The sequence below is a fragment of the Anguilla anguilla genome, chromosome 8 (assembly GCF_013347855.1).
Source record: "Anguilla anguilla isolate fAngAng1 chromosome 8, fAngAng1.pri, whole genome shotgun sequence".
Taxonomy (NCBI): Eukaryota; Metazoa; Chordata; class Actinopteri; order Anguilliformes; family Anguillidae; genus Anguilla; species Anguilla anguilla.
The window spans coordinates 54097639-54124162 of record NC_049208.1 but is presented as its reverse complement, the minus strand read 5'-3'; the positions used below and the strand labels follow the sequence as shown (position 1 = coordinate 54124162).

At 46.9% G+C, this 26524-nt stretch overlaps 3 protein-coding genes across 4 annotated transcripts in view; 2 read left to right on the top strand and 1 right to left on the bottom strand.

Moving 5' to 3' along the window:
* Positions 1 to 672, bottom strand: part of klhl7 (kelch-like family member 7) — a 15406-nt gene extending 14734 nt beyond the window's left edge. Inside the window, exon 1 of the mRNA XM_035429536.1 lies at positions 123 to 672. Coding sequence (XP_035285427.1) covers positions 123 to 242 — 120 coding nt within the window. The 5' untranslated portion in view covers positions 243 to 672. The remainder of the gene's footprint in view (positions 1 to 122) is intronic.
* A 643-nt stretch (positions 673 to 1315) lies between these two features.
* si:ch73-345f18.3 lies at positions 1316 to 5948 on the top strand. The gene is made up of 4 exons (XM_035429535.1): positions 1316 to 1574; positions 2759 to 2813; positions 3082 to 3291; positions 4370 to 5948. The coding sequence occupies exons 1-4, from the start codon at positions 1503 to 1505 to the stop codon at positions 4756 to 4758; spliced, it is 726 nt and encodes a 241-aa protein (XP_035285426.1). The 5' UTR covers positions 1316 to 1502; the 3' UTR covers positions 4759 to 5948.
* A 1628-nt stretch (positions 5949 to 7576) lies between these two features.
* fam126a (family with sequence similarity 126 member A) lies at positions 7577 to 25072 on the top strand. Of its 2 annotated transcripts, none has more exons than XM_035430583.1 (11): positions 7577 to 7804; positions 15289 to 15370; positions 15789 to 15890; positions 16739 to 16918; positions 17494 to 17574; positions 18404 to 18519; positions 18766 to 18861; positions 18993 to 19109; positions 19355 to 19442; positions 19869 to 20028; positions 22993 to 25072. In XM_035430583.1, exons 2-11 carry the CDS (start codon positions 15320 to 15322, stop codon positions 23553 to 23555), a joined length of 1554 nt encoding a protein of 517 aa, XP_035286474.1. In that variant the 5' UTR covers positions 7577 to 7804; positions 15289 to 15319; the 3' UTR covers positions 23556 to 25072. The 2 variants fall into 2 exon arrangements, with proteins under 2 accessions (XP_035286474.1, XP_035286475.1); XM_035430584.1 differs by lacking the exon at positions 7577 to 7804 and adding an exon at positions 9086 to 10285.
* Positions 25073 to 26524: the final 1452 nt, after the last annotated feature.

The following is a 26524-nucleotide window of genomic DNA, read 5'->3' as shown; positions in this document are numbered from 1 at the left end:
TTCCCGACACACTGTCGTTTCAGAGGTCAAGTCATACTTCAGCACACATTAAGAGTCTGATTAGAACCCCCGACTTCGGGAGTACCTGTAATAAGTGAAAGCAGTTAAGTAAACCTTCTGACCTGTTTCCGCAAATTGTTCATGGCCCCCATTATACTCGACAGCAGCCTGTATTCTTCTTTGGCCGCAAACTTCTTTTCACCCTTCTTCTTACAGCTCGCTGATGCTTTCTCAGCTGCCATAGCCGACTATACTTATTGACCCTAATTCAAACCCAGCGAACTAAACTCCGCGTACTGTAATCTCGGTCGAGTACTGGCGATCACTGACAGTGGGGTTATGCAGTTTAATAATTTTTAATAGTCACAAACTAGCCAGTGTGCAAGTGCCTTCTCACTGTTATCCTGCCACAAGGGCAGTTGGTGAATTAGTTTTTCATAACACTCTATGCAGTCGATGTATATTTTTTTCTTTTCTAATACAATTAGTTAGCTGGCTTAGCTAATTATGTAGGGATCGGAGGAACCGTAGACTGTAGGGGGTAAATTCAGTGATTTTATTCCCAGACCTCGCTAGCATGGTTTCTGCACCCGCTCAAGCTTTGTTTGGGTATCTCTCCTTTTTCCTGTCCCATGAATCATTGCGGAGGAATATGCATTCAAATTCAAAAACTTTATTGTACTGTAGCCTTTTTGACTGGAAATTGTGCTGTGATTGATTTTGCTAACAAGCTTCAGTTATTGTTATACAATGTCATATATTCACGTTAACATGTCTGAAATGGACATGGTCGTTCGAACAAATGGTAGAGTAAAACCAGAGATTTTAGGAGAATGCTTGATTTGGCAATACAACATTGTATGGATGATTAAGGTCATGGGAATTATTTAGATATTTTCTCTTATCTTTGGCGAGGTTGTGGTGAAAATCAAATGGACATACAAATGGTCCCCCGCCTATATGAAACGCTTTTTTAAAAAACCTTGCTTGATGATAGCTGGGAATGTAGGCTACTTCGGGGAGTTATGCGCGTATGTACCCTATTGCTCGTAAATTAATCCAAGGTATGTTCCCAGTTCCCTTGCCCAATATTTGTCGATCGACAGATTTCTGATTAGTGAACATGAGCGCAGGTATAATCAGCAAGACGGAAAAATCGGCCTGATGTTGCGCATTCGATCAACATCAGTGTAGTTTACATTGCCATTTTTACACTCTGCTAAATTGATTTAACTTGACGACAGGAAGCCATTTCGAAGGCAGCACTTCACCGATATGAAATGTTTATCTAAAATGGACGTGCGTGTAAAGAAATATGATCCCGCATATGAACCGACCTGGCTGATAATCACCGGCGATATTCTAACAGGTGTTTCCAGTTCACTTCTGATACTTTTTCCCGAGAGTCACATGGCCGTGACGTCATGTGGAATGCCTGAGTTCGGGAAACTCGGCGCCGGATCTGTTCAACTTGTCACTGTTATTAAAGATAATAAGAAGAAATGTCGTTTTTATCTTGTTGTCGTTCGTCTTGCCTTTCCACAGTAGATGAATCTGCGGAAAGCAGCGCGGAGGTATGAAACCCTTAACAGCCAATACGATTGGGATTCTCCGAATTGTAATTTTGACGTAAAAAATCATATCAGTTCTCAACATACGTATTCTTCTTGGGTTCTTATACAGTCCTGTGGGTAATACTGTTGATGGCACTTCCTTGATGCTTAGCGACTGGTAGGCAAAAGTTTAAATTTAAAAGTAAGGTAACAAAGTGAAGAACTGTATGCACTTGTCATAATGAAAATACAAGCCTACAAAGTATATAGTGCATCTGGAAGTGGCTACAACTTGAGACATTGAGGTGATATGAATTTCGGTATTCCCTGCTTTTGGTTTTCGGTAAGCGCCGCGGCCGTGTGATATTGCTCCAGCCTTAAAGGAGTACCATGGTGATTTTCACACTTTCTCGGTTTTATGTGCTATTTGCACAAGAGGCATTGAAGAAACACAGTGAGTAAAGTATTAAATATGCCCGTTCTGTAGTTTTGGAGAAATATGCGTTTTAAATTTATCGTCCTATTTTCAACCGGTTGAGAAAGTTGTCAACTTGGTGCGTCACGGGTGCTCACATGCGGATCCAACTTGTTTAATAAGGCGCAACTGTGCCCGAGACCCACCAAAGGGACAGGTGCATCCCCCGTCCACTGTATGATGTCAGACCCAAGAACGTTGCCTGTGAAATGGCAGAAAGATTGTCACCCAGATAGCTATTTCATAGAATAACATAGTTGTTATAAATTGAATAGTCCCACACTGTCCTGTGCTGTAACCCTGTGCATGTTCAAAGCTGTGCTGTAACCCTGTGCATGTACAGAGCTGTGCTGTATTGCTGTGATGTAACCCTGTGCATGAGAGAGCTGTGCTGTAACCCTGCGCATGTACAGACCTGTGCTGTAACCCTGTGCATGTACAGAGCTGTGCTGCAACCCTGTGCATGTACAGAGCTGTGCTGTAATGCTGTGCATGTTCAAAGCTGTGCTGTAACCCTGTGCATGTACAGAGCTGAGCTGTAATGCTGTGCATATGCAGAGCTGAGCTGTACCCCTGTGCATGTACAGAGCTGTGCTGTAACCCTGTGCATGTTCAAAGCTGTGCTGTAATGCTGTGCATATGCAGAGCTGTGCTGTAACCCTGTGCATGTACAGAGCTGTGCTGTAATGCTGTGCATGTTGGAGCTGTGTTTTAACCCTGTGAATTTCAGAGGCAGCCCATTCTTCCAGCAGAATCAGCCAGGCAGTCCCGGCCCCCAGCCCAAGGTGTGTTTCTCAGGGGTTGAAGCAGAGACGCTCTTATCATTTCACTGCATGTTTAGAACAGTCTCAGCTGAGAACAGTCTCAGCTGTGATGTCACTGCCTGATGAGAACAGTCTCAGCTGTGATGTCACTGCCTGATGAGAACAGTCTCAGCTGTGATGTCACTGCATGATGAGAACGGTCTCAGCTGTGATGTCACTGTGGTGCGATTGGTCTCATTCCATGCTTCTGCGTTTGGTTCAGTTTTAGTTCTCTCCTGTTCTCCTGCAGCTGTGGCGAAGCAGAAAGGAAAAATACTCACCAAGCTGGTGGGGGTCTCAGAGCTGGATCAGCACTTTGCGGACATTCGCGACATGTTTAACCAGCAGCAGGGACGCTACGAGACCATGACCAAAACCTTGCAGGCACTGAGGGGCAGCTACGGCTGTTCCCATGGAAACAGTTTCTCAGAGTACCTTAAGAGGATAATGGAGGAGCACTGTGAGTAAAAAGGCCTTGCCTGAGCCAGTTTGAACCTGCAGCCATTTTAGGGCAATGTGCTTTTAAACAAACACAATATTACACATTATTTAGATTTTGTACCCTTCATTGAATTATAATGCCATTTTGTGAATGCTGTTTTAATTCATTTTGACTATAGTTTCCACTGTTTAAATATTGCAACAACGCGATGGTTTTACTGACTGTGTGGGCCGTCTTTGCTCATTTGGCTAGAATTGCGTGCATGGTGCATTGGACAGTGCATTCACAATTGTCAGTGTTTAACGTGCTTGTCATTGCAAACAAACCAGTAAGTAAATACATAAGCTTTTACCATGGCCTTCATTGCAAATGAAAGTTTTGGGTCATCCAAAACCATGTAGAAACTGTCAACGGGCTACTGAATTATTGCGTGTCTGGTTTTGACCAGCATATGTGGTGAGAATCCTAGTAGGATTAAAAACCTGCCACTGGTTTTTAAGTTTCTGAGATGGATGTCTGCCCCCTACTGGCTGAAGTAAATCACAGCACAGTCTGTCAGGCTTTATGTACTAATGTTTGCAACTACGCAACATTTCTGGGCCAGCCGTTTGAAACAAAGCCTTTGTAAAGCCTCTCTTGAAGAAAAGGAGTGTACACTATTTTCCCCTAATAGGATTGAATCCGATGAATCCTCTGATATATCAGCTCTCTGGGGGAAAGCTAGCACCCCTACCCCCCCCCCCCCCCAAAACCACAGTGAGCCAACACAGACTCGAGGAGCAGTCTTCTTAAAATGTCGCTGTCAATCAAAGTTAGAGCTTACAGCTTAGGGGTCTTTTTGATGGACAGGTTTCCAAATGTCAGTATAGCATGAAGCAAGTTACATCGGGTTTATCAAGAACAGCAACTTGCATACTGTCCATTTTGATTATTGGATTGTATATTACCTCAAACTAACATTCAATATGATATTTAATATAGTAGTTCCCGTATTTTCTAAGTGCATATTATGTTCACAATAAGCAGTATTTGTGTAGATGTTGATGAATATGAAGCTGAATTGCTAGCAGCCGCCTGATTGGTTGCGGTGTTGCAGGTGCAGCCGAGGTCCGCCTGCAGGTGAGGGGCTTTGAGCTGACCCTCGCGGTGTCGGGCGAGCTGTCCGACCGCCTGCAGCGGACGCAGGAGCAGGTGAGGTCGCTGGGTCAGGCGGCGACGGCCGTGGTGGCGGCGGGGCCCAAGCTGAAGAACATGACGGGCTGGGTGCTGCAGGAGGAGGCGCAGCAGGCGGAGCGCGTGAGGGAGGCCAGCGCCTCCCATCAGGAGCGCCGCCGCTTGGAGGCCAACCTGAGGGAGAACCTGCAGGACGTGCGCCGCGTTGGGGAGCTTTCTGCCCGCTACCGAGTGGAGGCCGACGCCTTCCTCAAGGAGGCTATCGCACTCGCCCACACCCTGAGCACTGAAGACTCCACACCCGCACCCTGAGCACTGAAGACTCCACACCCGCACCCTGAGCACTGAAGACTCCACACCCGCACCCTGAACACAACTAGACTCCACACCCGCACCCTGAGCACTGAAGACTCCACACCCGCACCCTGAGCACTGAAGACTCCACACCCGCACCCTGAGCCCAGACCAGACTCCACACCCGCACCCTGAGCACTGAAGACTCCACACCCGCACCCTGAACACAACTAGACTCCTCACCTGCACCTTGAACACAACTAGACTCCACACCTGCACCCTGAACACAGACCAGACTCTACCTGCACCCTGAACACAGACCAGACTCCACACCTGCACCCTGAGCACAGACCAGACTCCACATATGCACCCTGAGCACAGACCAGACTCCACACCTGCACCCTGAGCACTGAAGACTCCACACCCGCACCCTGAGCACTGAAGACTCCACACCCGCACCCTGAACACAACTAGACTCCACACCTGCACCCTGAACACAACTAGACTCCACACCTGCACCCTGAACACAACTAGACTCCACACCTGCACCCTGAACACAGACCAGACTCCACACCTGCACCCTGAGCACAGACCAGACTCCACATCTGCACCCTGAGCACAGACCAGACTCCACACCTGCACCCTGAGCCCAGAGCACTCCCCACCTGAATATTTGATATTCAGGACATAAGGACATTACAGCATTGTTTCCTGTTTTTGTTTTAACCCTTGTATTCGGTTTACTTATTAGCACCAGTGAAACTGTTAGCCTGGATCAGATACACCCAGGACATTGTTGGGGCTTGGGAAAGCAATACGGTAAAAAACTGTACATATGGTTAATGGATGCCATTTACCTGCTGGATCATGTTTAATAATGAAGGTACCATTTATTTGTGATAAGGAAGTGATTTATCATGTTTATCTGTGAATTAAAATGAAACAAGGTTTTCATGCAGTAGATTATTGATTTATTGTTTTAAACTGACATTCTCAATTATTTTTCATTTCTCATTATTCATCTTTCTTAAATATAGTCAAAGAAAACATATATACCTAAAGCAAATACAATAGATGAAGAAATAGAAACACAAAACACACAAAAGAAGAACCATGTTGACAATTTTATTTTGTACTCCACTGTGAATCGTCTTTGTGACGCCGTCCATATAAAAAGCACTGTACAAATAAAATTGAATTGAACTGAATTCAATAGTTGCTCAAAAGTGTCATTCCTTTTTTACTGAAGGTTTAAGGTGGGTCAGTTTGACCCAAACCAAACACAAGGGTTAACCGTTTTCTTTTTGTTTCTTTAAAAAAAAATTTTTTTTTTACAAATATGAAAGGTCATGTGAATTGTGATTGTGAATATCATGTGAATATGATGTTTGAGAGGTTATGCAATTTAGAGTAAGAAAAGGGTTGTTAAAGGCCTAAAAAGGAACTAAATTGCATAACATTTAGTGCTTTTTCCTTTTTTTTCTCTCTTAAATTTTGAACCCCCATTCTTTCTGATGCTGCAGTGCTTATCATAACATCCGTCGTTGCCCTGGGAGACCACGGGCAAGCATGCTCTCCTCAAAAAAATCATGAGATATCAGCCACCCCTACTACTACTGTAATACTGTTACCACAGCAATTTCTATTACTGCCTTTGCAACTGCTACTACTACAAATACTGCTACTACTTCTCTAACTAGTACCAACACTACAATACTAATACTGCTAATAATAATACAGTACTACTACTGAAACACTATTAGCTCAGCACTTACTACTACTGCTTCTGCAACTGCAACCACAAACACTACATATACCACTCAGTAAAATGCTCATCGTCAATGCAAGCCTAACAGAGTCTTGAGGACAATGTGGATTAAACATTCTCTAACAGGGAAATGTGGTCTATCAAAGTTGATTTAAAACTGAAGGTTTTAGGCTATCCTGTACTGTTACTGTTGCTGCCGCTTCTGTTGCTACTGGCAATTGCATGACATATGATGCTAGTATGCCCTGCTTTCATCTTCTGCATAGCACATGCCATGCTGAGGTTCAATGGCATGAATCTAATTTCTGGGAATCAATTAATGTGAATAATTTAAAAGGGAAAATGTCAGGCGAATTAATTGCACATTTCTATCTCATTATAACATATACTGGTGTGCCTAGTCACTTTTTTCTATTCAGCATTGCCTGAGCTGCTAGATTTCCTTCTTTTTACAATAAGATGTGGCAAGTTACTAATTTGGTGAAAGCTTAAATCTTTTTATACTTCCAATTCATTCTAACTTCATAGTACTTGAGGCATTTAAGCTGAGCAGCAATGCATAGCCTACCTGATTTCCCATCTCAGTAGAAAAAGAAAATAGATGTTTCCATTGTCAAATTTCTCTGACATAAAACAATATTGTATAATACTTGCAAAATTTAATAACTATTTAGTGAGCTAAGGCAAAATGCACACAGCAAATTCCACTTTTTGACCATTTATTAACGGATGCTGAGTAGCTTTAACTGGCTGGTCATTATTGATTGCACTTAAATAACACCTTTTCCAAAACACTTCGGCTGTGCAGGGGAGAGGTCTGTAAATCTGTAGTCTTAGCACAAACTCCTGAAGTGGTAGACAAATCGTAACCATATATTGCATGATTAATGCAGTTCCTTGTAGGCTACTCCAAACCTTACAAGATCAATGATATTTCATTAGGATCGCATATAGATGATGACTACTATGCATAGATAAGTACCATAACTATCTGAATTTGCCACAGTTGTATTCTTCCGTAGAAATCATGTGACCACGCCCTAAATATCATTATAGCGCATCTTTATTTGAAGACAGCAGCAGAGACTCAGTAAACTGTACTGCAATTGGCTTACAGTGACTGTCACTCTATTGTAATACAAGATGTCTGTTTGGTTAGCAGTGATGGTAATACAGATGGAGGAAATCGTTCATGTTTAATTATTAAACGAATTTATGGAGTAATCGATAGCTCATACACTGGACGATACAAAAAAACGGCCAAGATTAAAAGACATTTTGGAAGATAGCATGCTAGTAAGTACAGTCAATCGTTCTGACTTACCAGCGTAGTTGATCGCTAGTCTAAATTATTCATGCTAGCCAGATGGCTTGGGTGGTTATTTAGCCTAACAAACGCTAGCTAGTTAGACTAGACTAACCTTGTATAATGACACTAGCTTGCTGGTTCTGATGGTAATGCTTTGGTTGTCTGCTTGACAGGTAGCTTAGCTTGCCATTTTAGTTAGCTAACCTAATTAATATTAACTTAGTGACCAGGCTATCGCGGTAGCTAGCTTGAAAGTCAAGGTTAGCTAGCAAACGTTTCCTACTCCGACCAAATACCAGTAGCAACTTATTTCATTGTTTTTGGCATACCAGCTCGGAGCATGTAGTCATGACAGCGAAGGTTACATTGAGCTAGCCATAGAGATAGGCTAGTTATGTTGATTGAAACTGTTCTGTTTAAACGACTAAACCAGCGCTGGCTGACTAACTGGCTATCCAACACAGTGTATGGATTAGACAGCGGTATAACCACAACGAGCTAGCTACTTAGACTAGCTGTCTAAGATGAGTTTAGACAATACTGTTTATATCATTAAGAAGCAATTGAAACGTGGATAGCTAGATGACCGCCTTGGAAGTTAGAACTCTTACCTAGTAGTACCCTGATTCTACCGACTAATTTAGCATGCAGTTGCTGGTACTGATGGACTCTAAAACTTGCATGATGATAAACTCAGAGTTGAGTTGCAAGTAAGCCAGTTGCAAGACAGTTAGAGCTAGTTTTAGATTCCATGTAGTCTAGTATAGATCGCTTATTAACGTTCGTAATAATTCTTTTATTTTGTTCTTTACTGTAGCTAAATGGTAAATAAAATACAGGCGCCTGAAAATAAAATCCTTAGCTCGCTGTTCAGCACTAACTTCCGCTTGACTGATTGCCACCCGCGCACACCGAGGAAAGGAAATGTTGATCTAGCTAAACATATATAAATATATTAAATTGATTCGCTTCAAAGACTGAGATGATTTTGTATATTCCTTTGTTATTTTGCTGATTTCGTCTGTTATTGTGCTAATTTCCTCTGTCTTTTCCCCCCTTTTTCTGGAAGTCTGAAACGTCATGTCACAGATGTTCAGGTGTGTGCGCAGGTATAGATATGCGGTACTAACGTGCGAACATGGAAGTATTAAATGCGCGTGTGCACCAGCTGTTGGGGTTGTGTGTTCCGCCACAATTTCCTCTCCGCAGCCAGAAAACTAAAATAATAACGAATTAACAAGTTTTTAAAAAAAAAATTTAATTAAAAAAAAAAAAAAACATAATATGACATAATACTATACAGAGATGTGGACTAATATAGCCTGTTGGTGTTTGTTGTGGTTCGGTTGTGACTTAAGCTCTGCATTATGTTTGTCTAGATCTCATTGTGTTTGCTTTTGAAACACCAAACTTGGCACCTTGACTTAAATTTTGGTGTGCTGCCTAATGCCTGCACCACCTTAGTCCCAAGCATACCTGTGTCCTAACAACCTAATTATGTCGGCTTGCTTTCATCTTTTTGCTTTATGTTTTTAATCATACCTGACGCGGTAGTAAACGTCCAAACTCCAGAGGCCATCTCTGGATATCTGGTTGTAAACTGTAAAAAAAAAAAAATTAAAAAAAGTGACTGTGATGTCAGCCAGGGACTCTCCAGGGGCTTGCAGACAGCCTGTTGAATCTGAAAGCAGAAGTGCAGTTTTTGTGCCGCCATGTTGTAAAATTTGTAGCCAGAGACTGCGCAGTAGGGAGAAGGGGGGACCCTTATTTGGTCATGAAGTTTGGGCTGGGTCTGGGTCGTCTGCTAAGCTTGTGAGCCACACCCCCCCCCCCCCCCATCCAAGTGAAATGGCAGTGAAACTTTCTTTCCCTGATTGGTCCACAAAATATTTTAAAAAATTGTCCAAATGACACAATAACTAAACAAACCAGCACACAGGGAGACATTAGACACAGAAAAAAACACCTATTGCGACTACATGTGTTCTGGGGAAAAAGAACAACCCCTGGGCTATACATGCTTTGATCCGTTCCTATGGCAATTATTTTTGAAATAATTTGGTGTTGCCTGACGACCCCAGGGCCTTAAGCAGCCAGTTCTGTTGATTGTGTCGGGCAGGCTCTGCACACACATATATGTATGATACATTTCATAATTGTGTTTATATAGAATGGAGAGTGTAAAGAAGTCCTCTCTCTCTCTCGCTCTCTCTCTCTCTCTCTCTCTGTCTCTCTTGCCCTGGAGCTCCCTTCCCTCTGATTGGTACGTTTCCTTCCTGGCCCCGCCCCCCCTGTCTGTTAGAGGGAAAATGACTCAGTGAGTGCCTGGACCTGCTTGCTGGTGTGTGGGCAGGCAGGACAGGAAATGTGAGTGTGTTATTAGGCCGACAGTGCCGTGGGTGTGCCTGTGGTGAGGGTTTGGGTTTCCTGGCTGTTCACCTGCAGCTTCAGACTTTCCTGTGCACGCTGTGAGTAAGGTCTTAACTAAACACACGCTGTCTGTCTGTGGGGTTGTTTGAGCTTTGTGTGTTGTGTTCTTAATCATTATTTCGGATTATTTTTTCTTCTGCACTTGCAGAAGGTCTGAGCTCATTCTCTGTCAGTGCGTTTGTGTCGACTCCTCCCTCTCGTGTAACGTAGGCTGATCTGCCTTCCGAATGGTCTATAGCGTTTAAAAGCCTCATCGCAATGCAGTGGAAGCGTTTGTTTGTAAGCTAATGTGTGTGCAACGTGCTGTCCTTGGACATAGAAATCTGCTTTTCTGGACACAACCGCGTTTAACGGAAAGATCAGTCTGAAAAAGGTTACATTAAACGTATCTGGTTTGTCAAGAAGTGAAAATGGTAAAATGCTGTGTGTCATCTTGTTTATTAGAGGAGTGAAGCTGTATTGGAGTTCTGCACAAACAGGTTTATAGGGCTGCCTTCGAATGAAGGAAATCTCGGTCGACCAGTGAACACTTTTTTTTTTTTTCCATCTGAAGTTGATTCGTTGAAACTTTAAAACATTGATTTCTGTTGTCTTTCCCAGTGTATATTGTGAAGTAGGGGTGGGGGTGAAGGAGGACGATTGTGGACCGGGGGGATTAGCTAAATTATTATGGTCGCTAGTGTTCGTGAGCAATCTTAGGCTAACCATAAAAGGTGAAAAAAAATAAAAAATTAGGTCGCTTGTTACATTTCCAAAAAAAAACACCCAGAATTTTTTTTAAACGAGCCTGAAAAAATGCAACTTCACATTTTTTTCAAGCAACTTCTGGGGGATAAAAAGCCCAAAGTCATTATAAGCATTCTTGGCAACTCCAGAGAAACTGACTTGTTATTGTGAAAGCTGGGTGTTTGTCATGGGAAAGACTGACTAACTTTGCAGTCACAGCAAAGTTGTTGGAAATCACGGATAAGTGAAAAAAAGTGGCAGAAATCATGAAGTGTTAAAAAAAAACATTAATTTATTAAGTTAACCGGTAGACCTCATGTGCAGCAGTAGTAAAAAGATTGAAATAATGTGCAGCTGTACCTACAGTAACAGATTTTTGAAGTTTATAAACAAAAAATCAGAGGGAAGTTGGCACAACAAAATATGCGTTGACAAGGCGGGTGAATGTAATCACTTCGGTCCATCACGGAAAGAATGAACGTGTTTTTATTCTGCCTTTAAAAAAATGTTCTTAGAAACAGCATGCCCAGATATCACGAAAAGATCCAGGAAACTGAAATGTGTGAAATCTTTGCTGATGTGCTGTTTTTAATACATTTTTGCTATCGCAAACGGTGGATGAATATTTTAAAATGATTCTAGCAAAAGAAATAAATAAAAGTCTGTCCCGAAATTGGCTTGCTTTCCTCCTTGGCCAAATGCCAGGTTTTCAGTGGGCGGGGTTCACTGGGTGTTCGTTACGTAAAAAAAACCGTAAGTCCAGTGAAATCTTTTCTCCATGTAATATTTAAATGACACGCTTGCCACTTTTGTGTGGGTAAGGACAGCTAAGTTGAAAATGCCTGAGCATTGCCCCCTTCTCTGGATGTGGAGAAGACAATACGCTGTCTTCTTTTCACAAAAATGAAGAGTCATACAAGAAATGGGGTTTCTTTCTGGGGTTTGTTTCTAGTTACCATCCAAAACTGCTGAAAAATCACAGAAAGAACTAAAAATGGCTTAAAATAGGGAATGTCACAGAACTGCCAGAACAAATGGCAAAAACGTGGAATCTGTGACACTCGCGTGACAAACACTCAGTCGTAGTTTTGCCGATTGTTGGAAATGATGTTGCAACCAAATTCCGTGATCTCAGCGATTGGTGCGTTTGAAAGACAATCGTACTCGTATTGACCAGGTGAGCACGCTGGTTTTTCCACAGGTGTTTCTGGGCAATCGGTGTGATCTGTTTTCTGTACTGTCAAACCACTTCAATAATGTAGGCTAATGGTTGAGTGGAGATGTCATAGCAGGGACAGAATGTGTTTTATAGGATCGATATTTTGGAGAAAGGTTGATTGTTTATATGAATTAGTGTGATTATAATTAAGATTTTAATGTTGTACATGGCTGATGCACTGTGCACATGCCCTGTGTTTGGGTCATAATAACTTACACCTGTGCACATGCCCTGTGTTTGGGTCAGAATAACTTGCGCCTGTGCACGTGCCCTGTGTTTGGGTCAGAATAAGTTACGCCTGTGCACATGCCCTGTGTTTGGGTCAGAATGACCTGCGCCTGTGCACATGCCCTGTGTTTGAGTCCCGATGTGACCTGGAGCTGACCCTGTGTTTGAGTCCCGATGTGACCTGGAGCTGACCCTGTGCCAGGGACACCCTCGCCTCCCTACCCCTCAGAATGGCTTTCCGGAGGATTCTGTGTGTTCTTGGATTGCAAGCATATAATCGTGAGAGTCCTTGAGTGTGCAGCTCTTGCTAGATCATTGGTGGGGGGGGAAGTGTTTTTCACTCTCTCTCTCTCTCTCTCTCTCTCTCTCTGTCTCTCTCTGTCTCCCTCTCTCCCTCCCCGTCTCCGTCTCTCTCTGGTAGGAGTTAGTGTCAGTGTGTGGGGGCGGAGCAGGAGTTAATCACTGTGTTTTGTGTGAGCGGTGCGTGTGCAGAGCTGGAGTTAATGGTCGTGTGTTAAGTGCGCAGCGTCCAATTAGAGACGCGTCCTGCCCCCGCTGCCGTGGCCTGTCTGTGAGCTGTCTGTGAGCTGTCTGTCGCTGTGGGCTCGGAAACGGTTCTCCTAAACCCCCCCCCCCTCAACGGCATCGTTTCAGCACTGCGCAGATAGTCGTATGAAGCAATAATAATAGTAATAATAATTATAATAAATCTTATTTGTCAGTTTTATTGGGCCCGTATGTACCCAACATGGCTGCCAGTACGCTGGCTATAATGCAGCTTTTCAAGATTCAGGATTCAAGATTCCCTTGATGGTCTCAGGTTTTCCTGAAATTTTCTGCAAAGGAAGAGTCTTTTCACAGTTGAGAGTATACGTGGGTGGCAGTGTAGCGTAATGGGTAAGGAACTGGCCTTGTAACCTAAAGGTCATAGGTTCGATTCCCGGATAAGACTCTGCCGTTGTAGCCTTGAGCAAGGTACTTAGCCTGCATTGCCTCAGTATATGTCCAGTTGTTTACATGGATGCAGGGTAAACGCTGTATAAAAAACGTTGTGTAAGTCACTCTGGATAAGAGCGCCAGCCAAATGCCTGTAATGTACTGTAATGTACTGTAATGGGTAATATGGATTCCTTTGGGGTTGATCTTGTGGTTGAGGCTGGGGTTTGGTGAGGTACCACTATGGTAAACATCTGCTCTATTCCACCTGGGTTTCCCAGGGGACTGAAACATCAACTTTGCTTTTTGTATCGTTCAAAATAATTATTCAGGCTACATGTGAATCGAAAACGATTTACAGAATTCAGATTCAGATTTGGATACTTTAATGACCACACAGCCAAGGCTGGTTGAATTTGTGAGCTGTGCAGAATAGTAAGAAAAACAGCAGGGTCCCAACATTTAACGCCAACATCATAATAACTTCTAACACAATACAGACAATTTAACACAATACGACATGGGACATCCCAGACATTTTAACACAGTACAACATGGGACATCCCAGACATTTTAACACAATACAATATGAGACATCATAGACACAGAAGCATGACAGACAGTAGTTCACTGGCAGAAGCTGCTGGTTGCTTTTTGTGCTGTACCCAGTTGTCACATAGAAACGTCTGACACACAGAAACGTCTGACTTGGTTTTACCTGACGGAACTTGGCAACGTGGCACACTTCTCAACCCCGGTGCTGGAGGCCCTCTGCTGTGCCGGTGCTTTTGTTCCAGCCGTAATAACAAGCTTTGTGTTGTAACGAGCTGCTAATCGTTCTTAATTAGACACTTTCACAGTCTATGGAAGGACGATTTCCCCTCCTAATGCCTCCTTCTGCCAGAAATAGCTTGGCATGCCCGAAAAAATAAATATCCCATTTTCACATCCCAGGGATTTCAGTCGCTCAATTGATCGGTTGCTTTCATTTGCTGTGCTGTGTGTGGTGTATGCCAGATAATTCCAATTGAAATTGGTTCCATTTTTAAATGATTTTAATTCAAACTGACAGGTGAAATCAGTTGGCTCCTATTTTCTGAGAGTGTGCAAACATGAAGCCATCTGTGTAAAATAAATGGAATTTAACTGACAGCAAATTGCAACAAGCCAAACCCGCATTGTGTGTGTTCCAACAAATTTAACCGCACAATTTAATTTAACCTTTTTAAAAACCTTAATGTTTTAAACTGTGTAACTGAAACCAGCTGACACAGTGCTGTATGAGAGCTGGGAGCTGGTTAAAAAGGGCCTTTCATTATTGAGCTTTAGTGGGCCCTCATTGGACAGCCATGCAAGCTGCGTGCGCATAATCATGGTTTTTATGATGGAATTACCTTCCTGCAGCCAGATTCACGGATGTGTGTTTGGAGTTTTTTTGGGGGGCTTTATCTGTTAACTAAAACATGCCACAATATCTAGATTGACTTTTTTATGTGTATTTTTGCCTCCCCATCCCAGAAATTATTAACTATTGTATGCTGACATTTTATTTTGGGCAAAAAAAAAAAAAAAAAAAAAAGTAATAATTTATTTTCCAGCTTAACTTCCCGTGGAAAGTTTCCGGATAGTTTCTGGGAATTTACCGTGACCCCAGTTTTCCAGCGATACGGAAACATGATTACACACCGTATTACGGAGAGCCCAAGTTTTACGTAATGCTGATCTAATCGGATGTTTTGCAACTGAACACCGTCTCTTCATCACACATGCGGACCCCTGCCAGCACTGTAAACACGGTCTGTGGTCCTTTGGAGGTCTGATAAGAAGCACTCTTCTGCAAACTGCCGTAGAACAGTGCTTGTGAGTTGGAGCTGCCGTTGAATGCCTCCTGCTTGCCCCTCACTGTGTACTTTGCTGCTTGAACTGCGCCAGGTTGAAGTCGCCCAGAAGCGGATGCGGGAAGATGTTTGCTATGGACCAGGGAGTCGTAGGAGAGTGGCTGGCTGAGTTTAAGGTGAGCACGGAATATGGGGCATCCGGTATTCTTCAATTTTTCAAAAACATTTTTATTATTACATCTGCGTTGTCCCCTGAAGGAACCTCAGGTGCACGGGGTTAGCAGTGCTTTTAATACTGTCATTTTTGCTCATTTTGCCCCCCCCCCCCCCCAATAAACTGTTGTTTGCGTTTATTCAAGAAAATTCACTTTCTCCACAAAAATAAGTGTTTCGGGATTAGTGTGGGAAATTAGCCTTGTGACATTGGTGGACATTGGTCATTGGACAGGAAAAGGCAGTTGTGCAGGATGTGAAATGACATCATTTCCTGTGGGTCTGCCGCAGCTTTGAGTCCGCCCGGTCAGTCCTGTGGGTCTGCTGTGGCAGAGCCAGGTTGAAGTTCTTTTACGTGACCTTTGACCTTTGCTTCCGTAGACTCTTCCGGAAGCGGCTGTATCCGGCTATGCTGCCTCCCTGAAGGAGAAGACCTCTCTGGTTCCCGCTCTCTACAAGGTCATCCGGGAGAATTACAGTGATGTACGTCTGCCTTGCCCTCTCTGCCTCTCTCTTCCTCCCTCTCTCCCTCTCTTCCTCTGTCGCTCCCTCTCTCCCTCTCTTCCTCCCTCTCTCCCTCGCTCCCTATCTCCCTCTCTCCCTCTTTCAGATGACCTGACCACAGTGCAGGCATTTTGACTGGACCAATCACAGTGCCAGCATGCCATGAGTCCTGTGTAATGAGTCATTGAGTTAATGAGCCCTGTGTAATGAGTCAGTGAGTCAGTGAATCCTGCATAATGAGTTAGTGAGTTAATGAGTCCTGTGTAATGATTCAGTGAGTCAGTGAATCTTGCGTAAAGGGTCAGTGAGTTAATGAGTCCTGTGTAATGAGTCAGTGAGTTAATGAATCCTGTGTAATGAGTCAGTGAATCCTTTGTAATGAGGCAGTGGGTCCCATGTAATGAGTTAGTGAGTCAGTGAGTCCTACGTGATGAGTTAGTGAGTTAGTGAGTCCTGTGTAATGAGTTAGTGTGTTAGTGAGTCCTGTGTAATGAGTCAGTGAGTCAGTGAATCCTGTGTAATGAGTCAGTGAGTCAGTGAATCCTGTGTAATGAGTCAGTGAATCAGTGAGTCCTGTGTAATGAGTCAGTGAGTCAGTGAGTCCTGTGTAATGAGTCAGTGAGTCAGTGAGTCCTGTGTAATGAGTCAGTGAGTTAATGAATCCTGTGTAATGAGTCAGTGAATCCTTTGTAATGAGGCAGTGGGTCCCATGTAATGAGTTAGTGAGTCAGTGAGTCCTACGTGATGAGTTAGTGAGTTAGTGAGTCCTGTGTAATGAGTCAGTGAGTTAATGAGTCCTGCGTAATGAGTCGTGCCCTGCGCTGCAGCTGCTGGAGCCGGTGTGCCACCAGCTCTTTGAGTTCTACCGCAGTGGGGAGCCGCAGCTGCAGCACTTCACCCTGCAGTTCCTCCCGGAGCTGCTCTGGAGCTACCTGTCCGTCACCTCCAGCCGCGACCCCCACTGCAGCGGCTGCATCGAGGCGCTCCTGCTGGGCATCTACAACCTGGTGGGTCCGTCTGTCTGTCTGTCTGCCTGTCTGTGTGTCTGTCTGCCTGTCTGTCTGTCTGTCCGTCTGTCTGCCTGCCTGTGTGTCTGTCCGTCTGTCTGTCTGTCTGTGTGTCTGTGTGTCTGAGGGGCATCTACAAACTGGTGGGTCTGTCTGTCTGTCCGTCTGTCTGTCTGAGGGGCATCTACAACCTGGTGGGTCCGTCTGTCTGTCTGTCTGAGGGGCATCTACAACCTGGTGGGTCCGTCTGTCTGTCTGTCTGAGGGGCATCTACAACCTGGTGGGTCCGTCTGTCTGTCTGTCTGCCTGCCCGGGGGTCTGCCTGTCTGTCTGTCTGTCTGTCCGTCCGTCTGCCTGCCTGTCTGTTCCGTCTGTCTGTCTGTCTGTCTGAGGGGCATCTACAACCTGGTGGGTCTGTCTGTCTGTCCGTCTGTCTGCCTGCCCGGGGGTCTGTCTGTCCGTCTGTCTGCCTGCCCGGGGGTCTGTCTGTCTGTCTGTCCGTCTGTCCGTCTGTGTGTCTGTCTGTCTGAGGGGCATGACACATACGCATTCCCCTGTGTTTGCGTCCCCTGCAGGAGATCGTGGACAGAGACGGCCAGAGCAGAGCGCTGTCCTTCACTGTCCCGTCCCTGTCCAAACCGTCGGTTTACCACGAGGTGAGTGGAGCCGCCACTGTGTTAGACACTGCCTTAGACACTGCGTTAGACACTGTGTTAGACACTGCGTTAGACACTGTGTTAGACACTGCGTTAGACACTGCGTTACACACTGCATTAGACACTGCATTAGACACTGCGTTAGACACTGCGTTAGACACGGCATTAGACACTGCATTAGACACTGCGTTAGCCACTGTGTTAGACACTGCGCTAACCACTGCGTTAGACACTGCGTTAGACACTGCGTTAGCCACTGCATTAGACACTGCGTTAGACACTGCGTTAGCCACTGCGTTAGCCACTGTGTTAGACACTGCGCTAACCACTGCGTTAGACACTGCATTAGACACTGCATTAGGCACTGAGTTAGACACTGCTTTAGACACTGCATTAGACACTGCATTAGGCACTGAGTTAGACACTGCGTTAGACACTGCGTTAGGCACTGAGTTAGACACTGCGTTAGACACTGTGTTAGACACTGCGCTAACCACTGCGTTAGACACTGCATTAGACACTGCGTTAGCCACTGCATTAGACACTGTGTTAGCCACTGCGTTAGCCACTGTGTTAGACACTGCGCTAACCACTGCGTTAGACACTGCATTAGACACTGCGTTAGCCACTGCGTTAGACACTGCATTAGACACTGTGTTAGCCACTGCATTAGACACTGCGCTAACCACTGCACTAACCACTGCGTTAGACACTGCATTAGACACTGTGTTAGCCACTGCGTTAGCCACTGCGTTAGACACTGCATTAGACACTGTGGTGCCCGCCTCCCTGGGTAGTTAACGAGCACGCCTGCCCTCCGTCTCTCTAGCCCTCCACCATTGGCTCCTTGGCCCTGACGGAAGGGGCTCTGGCCAATCACGGGCTCAGCCGGGTGGTGTACAGCGGACCCCACCTCCAGAGGGAGACGTTCACGGCGCAGAACCGGTGAGTCCCCGCCATGAAATATGCAGTCAATCGCCCATCAAATATTCATGCGCTCATCATATTCATAAAATATTCAGCGCCATCCCAAGTGTGCATGTTTACTGTGCGCTTGCATGTGTGTGCTTTGGGTGTGTGTGTGAGTGTGTGCACTACTCTGTCTTCTTCTTTGGTTTGTGCACTACTCATTCTTCTTCTTTGGTTTGTTTGCTACTCTTTCTTCTTCTTCTTTGGTTTGTGCCCGTGCAGTTTCCAGGTCCTGACGTTCCTCCTGCTCTGCTACAACGCTGCCCTGAGCTACATGACCGCTCTGTCGCTGCAGTCCCTGTGTCAGCTGGGCTCCAGGTAGGCCTGAGGGCTGCGGGGATGTATTCCAGTGAACTACAGTGATACGGGGATACACTGCACTTGCAGTAATGCAGTACAGTAACAGGGATGTTCCCTCTGATTGAGCTCGTGTGGCTTCTCTCGCCCAGGGTCTGTATCTGCGGCTACCCCCGGCAGCAGTTAAGGCGCTATAAAGGAATCAGCTCCAGGATGATGGTGTCTTCAGACTTCCTAGTGCAGCTTATCACTGGCATCCACTACGCCCTGTGAGTGACTCTCTCTCTCACGCATGCGCACGCACACATACACATGCACACGTGCATACACACGCATACACACACACGCATACACATGCACACACACACACACACACATATTTATGCCCATTTGCATTACAAAAACTTTCTTATGGTTTACACAGCCCATTTCCTTTATGATGGTCTCCCCCCCTCTCTCCCTCTCTCTCTCTCTCTCTCTCCCCCCCCCCTCCCCTCTCTCTCTCTCTGTGCAGGTGTAATGGAGAGTCAGATCTGGGCTCTAAAGCTCTGGAGGACGTGCTGTACAGGGCGCAGCTGGAGCTGTTCCCTGAGCCGCTGCTGGTGCGTCTGACCCCTGAGCCCTGACCCATGACCTGCGTCTGACCCCTGACCCTCGACCTGTGTCTGTCCCCTGACCCCAACCTGCATCTGACCCCTGACCCCAACCTGCATCCGACCCCTGACCTCAACCTGCGTCTGACCCCTGACCCCAAACCCGTGTCTGACCCCTGACCTGTGTATAGCCCCTGACCTGTGTATCGCCCCTGACCTGCGTATGACCCCTGACCTGTGTCTGACCCCTGACCTGTGTATAGCCCCTGACCTGTGTATCGCCCCTGACCTGTGTATAGCCCCTGACCTGTGTATAGCCCCTGACCTGTGTATCGCCCCTGACCTGTGTCTGGCCCCTGACCCGTGTCTGGCCCCTGACCTGGCAGGTGTGTTTAACGGTGCGTTTCTGGGCGTGCGGCGTGCGCGCGTTTGCAGGTGGGGAACGCGATCAGGTCGTCGCAGCGCGGGGCGGCGCTGAAGTCCAATAAGGAGGGCCCGCGCTGCATCCAGGTGGAGATCACGCCCAGCGCCTCGCGCATCTCGCGCAACGCCGTCACCAGCATGTCCATCCGCGGCCACCGCTGGAAGCGGCACGGTGAGCGGCGCCGCGCGGTCACATGACACGGTCACACGACGCGGTCACACGACCTGGCGGCAGGCCTCGTTCCCCCAGCTCGTTGCGTCTGACGTCGCGTCCCGCGCGGTCCAATCGGACGAGCGCTGGCACTGGGGCTGAGGCTGGAGAGGGTCTGGGCTGTGCGTAAGATAACAGCTGCCCCCTATGAAAGCTCAAGCACAGGGCTGTGTGTCTCTTCATTACGTTGTCGCCCCCCCCGCCCCCCGATGTCGTTCATTATCACACGTCGCCGACCCTTCCCCTGGGAGCACGTTTCACATCCATCATCCATCGTCGCCACATTTTGCATTTTTGTGTCCTGTCGATTTTGAGTTTCTGCATATGAACGTTGTTTTGTTTCCAGCCATGGCATGTGTGTGTGTCTCCGTGTGTGTGTGGCGTGTGTGTGTGTCTCCGTGTGTGTGTGGCGTGTGTGTGTGTGTGTGTGTGTGTGTGTCCGTCCGTGTGTGTGTGTGTCGCGTGTGTGTGTCCGTCCGTGTGTGTGTCTCCGTGTGTGTGTGGCGTGTGTGTGTGTCGCGTGTGTGTGTGTGTGTGTGTGTGTGTCCGTCCGTGTGTGTGTGTCGCGTGTGTGTGTCCGTCCGTGTGTGTGTGTGTGTGTGTCCCTCTCACCCCCAGAGTCTCTGGAGAGCAGTGTTGAGACGGACGCGGGCCCCCCGGGGCCCGTGCCTGAGATTAGCGTGACCGTGGCTAACGGGGACGCTCAGAGGCTGAGGCCGGAAGCCCAGGCCCCGGGCCTGGCCGAGCCGGGGCCCGATTCCCGGGCCGAGGTCCGGAGGCAGAAGTCCCTCCGGAGGCTGCTGGAGGACGGGGGGGCCCCCTCAGGGCGCGTCCAGCACTAGGCCACGCCCACAGGTACCGTGTGGGCCAGGTGACTGCTGCATGGCCCCCCCTGCTGACTAACTCCACCCCCCTCACCTGCAGGCCACGCCCCGGGCGTCGCCCGCGCACCGGAAGGCCGCTCCCCTTTACCCGCTTCTCCCGGGTCACCTGCCACAGAGCGCGATGCAGGCTGGCCTCTGCTGGGCGCTGTGTATCTACCTGCTGCATTTCCCTGCCTCCTGAGCGACACCCGGCCCTCTGGTCTAGGCTCTACAGGGGGGGGTTTTAGTCTACAGGAGGGCTCTACAGGGGGGGTTTTAGTCTACAGGAGAGCTCTACAGGGGGGGTTTTAGTCTACAGGAGAGATTTTAGTCTACGGGAGGGATTTTAGTCTACAGTAGGGCTCTACAGGAGGGCTCTACAGGGGGGGTTTTAGTCTACAGGAGGGCTCTACAGGGGGGGTTTTAGTCTACAGGAGAGATTTTAGTCTATGGGGGGTTTTAGTCTACAGGAGGGCTCTACAGGAGGGGTTTTAGTTTACAGGAGAGATTTTAGTCTACAGGAGAGATTTTAGTCTACAGTAGGGCTCTACAGGAGGAATTTTAGTCTACAGGAGGGATTTTAGTGTACAGAAGGGCTCTACAGGAGGGATTTTAGTGTGCAGGAGGGCTCTACAGGAGGGATTTTAGTGTACAGGATAGATTTTAGTCTACAGGAGGGCTCTACAGGAGGGATTTTAGTCTACTGGAGGGATTTTGGTTTTGTTCAGGATAATGCTTCTGGAGTTCTGCACCTTCACATTCAGACTGGCTTTTTGCTCTTTGACTGCTCACTTGGTCTCCACCAATCAGAATTCCCTTGAAACTACAAAGCATGTTTCTTCAATTAGCTAAAAAAAAAAACAAAACACATCCTGGCTTACATGTGGAAATGAGTATAGAACGATTATAATGATTATGATATAGTGCAGTAAACCGCTGCCTGTTTACAGCTGCAGAATCTGAACAAGCTTTCTTCCTTGTGCAGTCTAGTTCCTCCTACTGTATGAGAACTCATTGCTCCTCCTATAAGAACTCATGGCTCCTCCTCCTATGTGAATGCATTGCTCCTCCCATAAGCTCACAGGGGGTCTTTGGGAGCCTTAGGGGGCCTTTGGCCTCAGGGAGGGGCTGTTCCTATTGGCCGAGTGAACGGTACTTACTGGCTGAGTTTAATCACTTTCCTTGATTGTGTCTGTCTTACCTGGTCAAAAACACTTTATCTAGAGGCTTATTTCAGCATTTCTGTTTTCAATGGCATGTTATGTTCAGGACTCACCAACCATTCTGTGCTGCAGTCGGGCTCCTGCATTTCCCCTGCATGCAGGATCAGGCCCCTGCATTTCCCCTGCATGCAGAATCAGTCCCCTGCATTTCCCCTGCATTTCCCCTGCATGCAGGATCAGTCCCCTGCATTTCCCCTGCATGCAGAATCAGTCCCCTGCATTTCCGCTGCATGCAGGATCAGGCCCCTGCATTTCCCCTGCATTTCCCCTGCATGCAGGATCAGTCCCCTGCATTTCCCCTGCATGCAAGATTAGTCCCCTGCATTTCCCCTGCATGCAGGATCAGTCCCCTGCATTTCCCCTGCATGCAGGATCAGTCCCCTGCATTTCCCCTGCATGCAGGATCAGTCCACTGCATTTCCCCTGCATGCAGGATCAGTCCCCTGCTTTTCCCCTGCATTTCCCCTGCATGCAGGATCAGTCCCCTGCATTTCCCCTGCATGCAGGATTGGGTGCTCACGTTCCCCCTGCATGTTGTCTCTACAGTATCTGCTGCCTCATCCTCCCCCTCTGTTCCTTCCGGCATCATGCAGCACTAGGGCGTCGTCCTGCTGGCTGGGGGTGTGGCTTCTTTCCCACTGTCCTGTCCTCACCTGTGCTGCACGGGGGTCTCTCTCTCTCTCTCTCTCTTTGCACCTACGTTCTTTTTGAACAGACTTGGGAACGTCTGTGCATACAACATGCAGTGTAATTAAATAAAATAGCTTATATATCATTGTATAAACGGGGTGCTGAGTTTGGGGGTGTCGGGGACTGAGGCTCTGGTCCGTTTCTCCCAGACGCGGTGGATCTGGTTTCCCCGGACGACCTGATGGAGATTGCGGAGGTGGACGAGGGGTTCTGCGTGAGATCGGCCGGCGACGGCCCCCCCTCCATCACGGTCAGCGCCACGCCCTCCGGGGGGGGGGCCAAGAGCTCGGGGAAGAGCCAGCGCAGGCTCGGGGGGGGCAAGGCCAGCAGCCGGGACGGGTCGGAGGGCAGCCGGGATCACCCGTCCCGCAGGCAGCAGGCGGGGGCGGGCGCGGGGGGGCGGGCCATGAGCGAGAACCTGGAGCTGCTGTCACTCAAACGGCTCAACCTCACCTCCAGCCAATCGGTGCCCAAGCCGGCCGCCCTCGGCCTGTCCCACGCCGGCAGCGTGGTCTTCTCCCGCTCCTTCGAGCAGGTCAGCAACGCGCTGGCGGGAGGCCCCGCCCACGGCCACGGCCACGGCCACGCCCCGCCCAGCCGCTACTCCGCCTGCAGCCTCCAGGAGGAGCGATTGGCCCCGGACCCCCTCAGCCCCGCCCAGCACAAACGCCCCTCCCCCAGCAGGAGCATCCACCTCTCCACTGATATTTGACCCCAGATCCTCACCTTACCCCCCCTCCCAGCCAGAACTGCCCCTTACTCTACCCCCCTCCCAGCCAGAATCGCCCCTTACTCTGCCCCACTACCAGCCAGAACTGCCCCTTACTGCCCCCCTACCTAGGCCTAAGCACATACCAGTGAGGACCATGGATTCCCCCCCTGCCCCCCCCCCCCCCCCCCCCCCCCCCCACCCCTTCCTGCACTGCACTGCCAGCATACCCGCTGCCTAAAGACTTGAGGACACCACTTTCTGGAGTTCCCCTAACTGCCCCAAACTGCCCCACGGAAGCCATGGTTCCCCCCTCGTCCCGCCCAATGTGCTGCAGGCATCCATTAATAAACATGCCTGCAGCCCCGGAACAAACCCCCCTCCCCTACCCCGGCCTGCACTGCCCCCAGTGGCACTGAGCCATAACTACAGCACCTTAGAGTCTGATGCGTGTTGGATAGATAAGTCCTCCCTCAGAACCTATTTTGAGTGCGGTCCATGTGTTTGATGCCCCCCACCCCAGGTACTGTGCAGGTATTATTACTGTACTATTTAGGTGTTATAAATGATGTGTATTTTTGACCTGCGGAGGTGCTCTGTGTGCTGTTTTTACGCGGAGGGCGAAGTGTAGCTGTAGTGTTTCTGAATGTTCCCGGGCTGTTGGAGAACACTGCGAGACGCGGTGTGTGTGCGATGGAATGTTCCGGTGGGAGACACTAGCGTTGGGAAAAAGGACAGATGCACTGTTTTACAAAAATATATAACGAGGGCACAAATCCGGAAGTCACTCCTGTTTGCAGTACAGCACAACGTGTGTTAACGCTACACTGTAAACCACTCCTGCAGTAGAGTGTTTTTTTCCCTTTAACCCGAAAAGCCCTGTAAAATTAGGAACCAAAAATAAGTCCTTGTTTACATGAGTAACTGGTGCAGTCATGCAGTAGAAGCAATACCACTGTCATGCTCCCGAGTCCTGTGGTTTGTATCTCGGACTTCTGTGGCCGGGGTTCGGAGATTAGTGTTATTTTGTATGCTGTAAAGGACAGAGGAAAGGCAGTATTACATTGCCATGGAAACTTTTTAAGAGCACAGACATCCCAGAAAGCCAAACTTCTTTCCTTTCGCCCATTTATTATCATTCAATCCTTTTCGTCTTTTTCCTATTTTAAATTTTTACAATGGTCTGGTGTTCGTTTACTTGGTTTTTCATCTTTTTCTCGTAAAAAATGACATGAAACCAAGCACTGTGGTACATTATCGTCGGTTTAAGAAAGATTTCCTCCTTTTTTGTCAGTTTTGGTAAACTTAGAGAAACGTGTGTATTAGGTACATTCCCAAGAGATGTCATATTTTTGTGAATAAGTGAAAGAATAACAATCAAAATCTGTATTTTTGTTTACAGAAAGTGGAAATACTCTTGTGAATTGTACAGATTATTGTACTAAGGTTTTTGCATTTTGTCTGAAAATAACTGATTGCTATCGCTTCACAAAATAAAGTGTTTATATATTTCAAACGTTCTAGTGGTGTGATCAGCGAAGTGGTTTGACCTGTTCGCGCAGGTGAGATTGCTCAACTCAGGTATTCATTGCTCCGGCAACCAAACTATGAGTGGAAACAACAAACTGTTCTAGCTTTATTAGTGGACGATACATGACAACTATGCCACATACGGAGTTTCTGAGTGCCGCCATTGTTGCCTAGGTCGTCCATTTAACAAGAACACCCTCCCTGCAGTCTCATCTGAAACTATCCCCCCAAACCCCCCCCCCCCCCACCCCCCACCCCAAGCATGACACACTTTACAATAGCAGTGAGTTCAAAAGAATGTTTTCACCAGCAAAAAATGTGACTCCATCATAGCAACAAGATAAAGCATACAACAGTCCAAAGGTGTTCCAATACAGCGGTGAAAATAATGCAGTGGAATTCTTCTGTAATTAAACTAAATGTCAAAATTAAATGTCATTCTACTATCAATATCTGCCACTAAATATGGAAAAAATATATGATCTTGCCATATATGATTTTTAGATGATGTAGGGATGTCCTTTTCAAAAGATTCAGTGGACATTTTGTGTCTTGGACAATCCGTCTGAAAATAAACACCAAAATGCCCTTAACACTAGAGAGGGCAGAGCGACGCCATCGGGCTTTGGGGACTTTAAAGTTAAAATTACTCCAACGCCGTAAATGCTGTGTCCTCCTCCTTCCACGACTTTCCTAAATATTTGGGCTTAAACTAACTGTTTTAAAATTAAAAAAAGAATAATTCACTCAGTAAAGAAATACAGCCAGTCTGCCATTTTATTCACAACCTCCCTGCTAGACAATAGACAACAACAGGTGCGTTCTCCCAGGTGCAAACGTGGTGCTGTCTACTCTACTCAGCAATAGAATGATCAGTGCTTGGATACGAATTTCCAAATAAAGCCCTATCGAAACTAATTTCACATGTATAATCACACGAAAGCTGATAAAGCCTTTAGGGTGGGGATGAAAGGAACGATGATAGAAATGATGGGTTAGAACTCCACGGAGATGATGTCACCCACATATTTTTGGGTTTTCATTGAAACTGAGACTTTGAATGAACGCTTTTCCACAGTGTTCCTGTTATACGCCTCAATACATATTCCCTTAGCTTATATAGAAAAGACTATAAATACTAACATTGAAATTGATTCAGTTGTGTCCTTTATTTCAAGAAAATAGTTTTGCAATATATGGTTTCCTAATCTTTATGAAATTAGGTTGTTATTGGTGCAGAAATTTTCGCACATAATAAACTTTGAATTTGTGGCAGCACGATCACACAACAAACTTTGGTTCATGTTACTGCCATCTACTGGTAGAATTTAGGAATTGTATATTGTGTAGATGCAGTGATATATTTATTATGTGGCAAAGGACTTGCCTCGGTTTTCTTGTTTGACTTGATGTGCACGTTGCCCTGCTGAATTACATTGGTG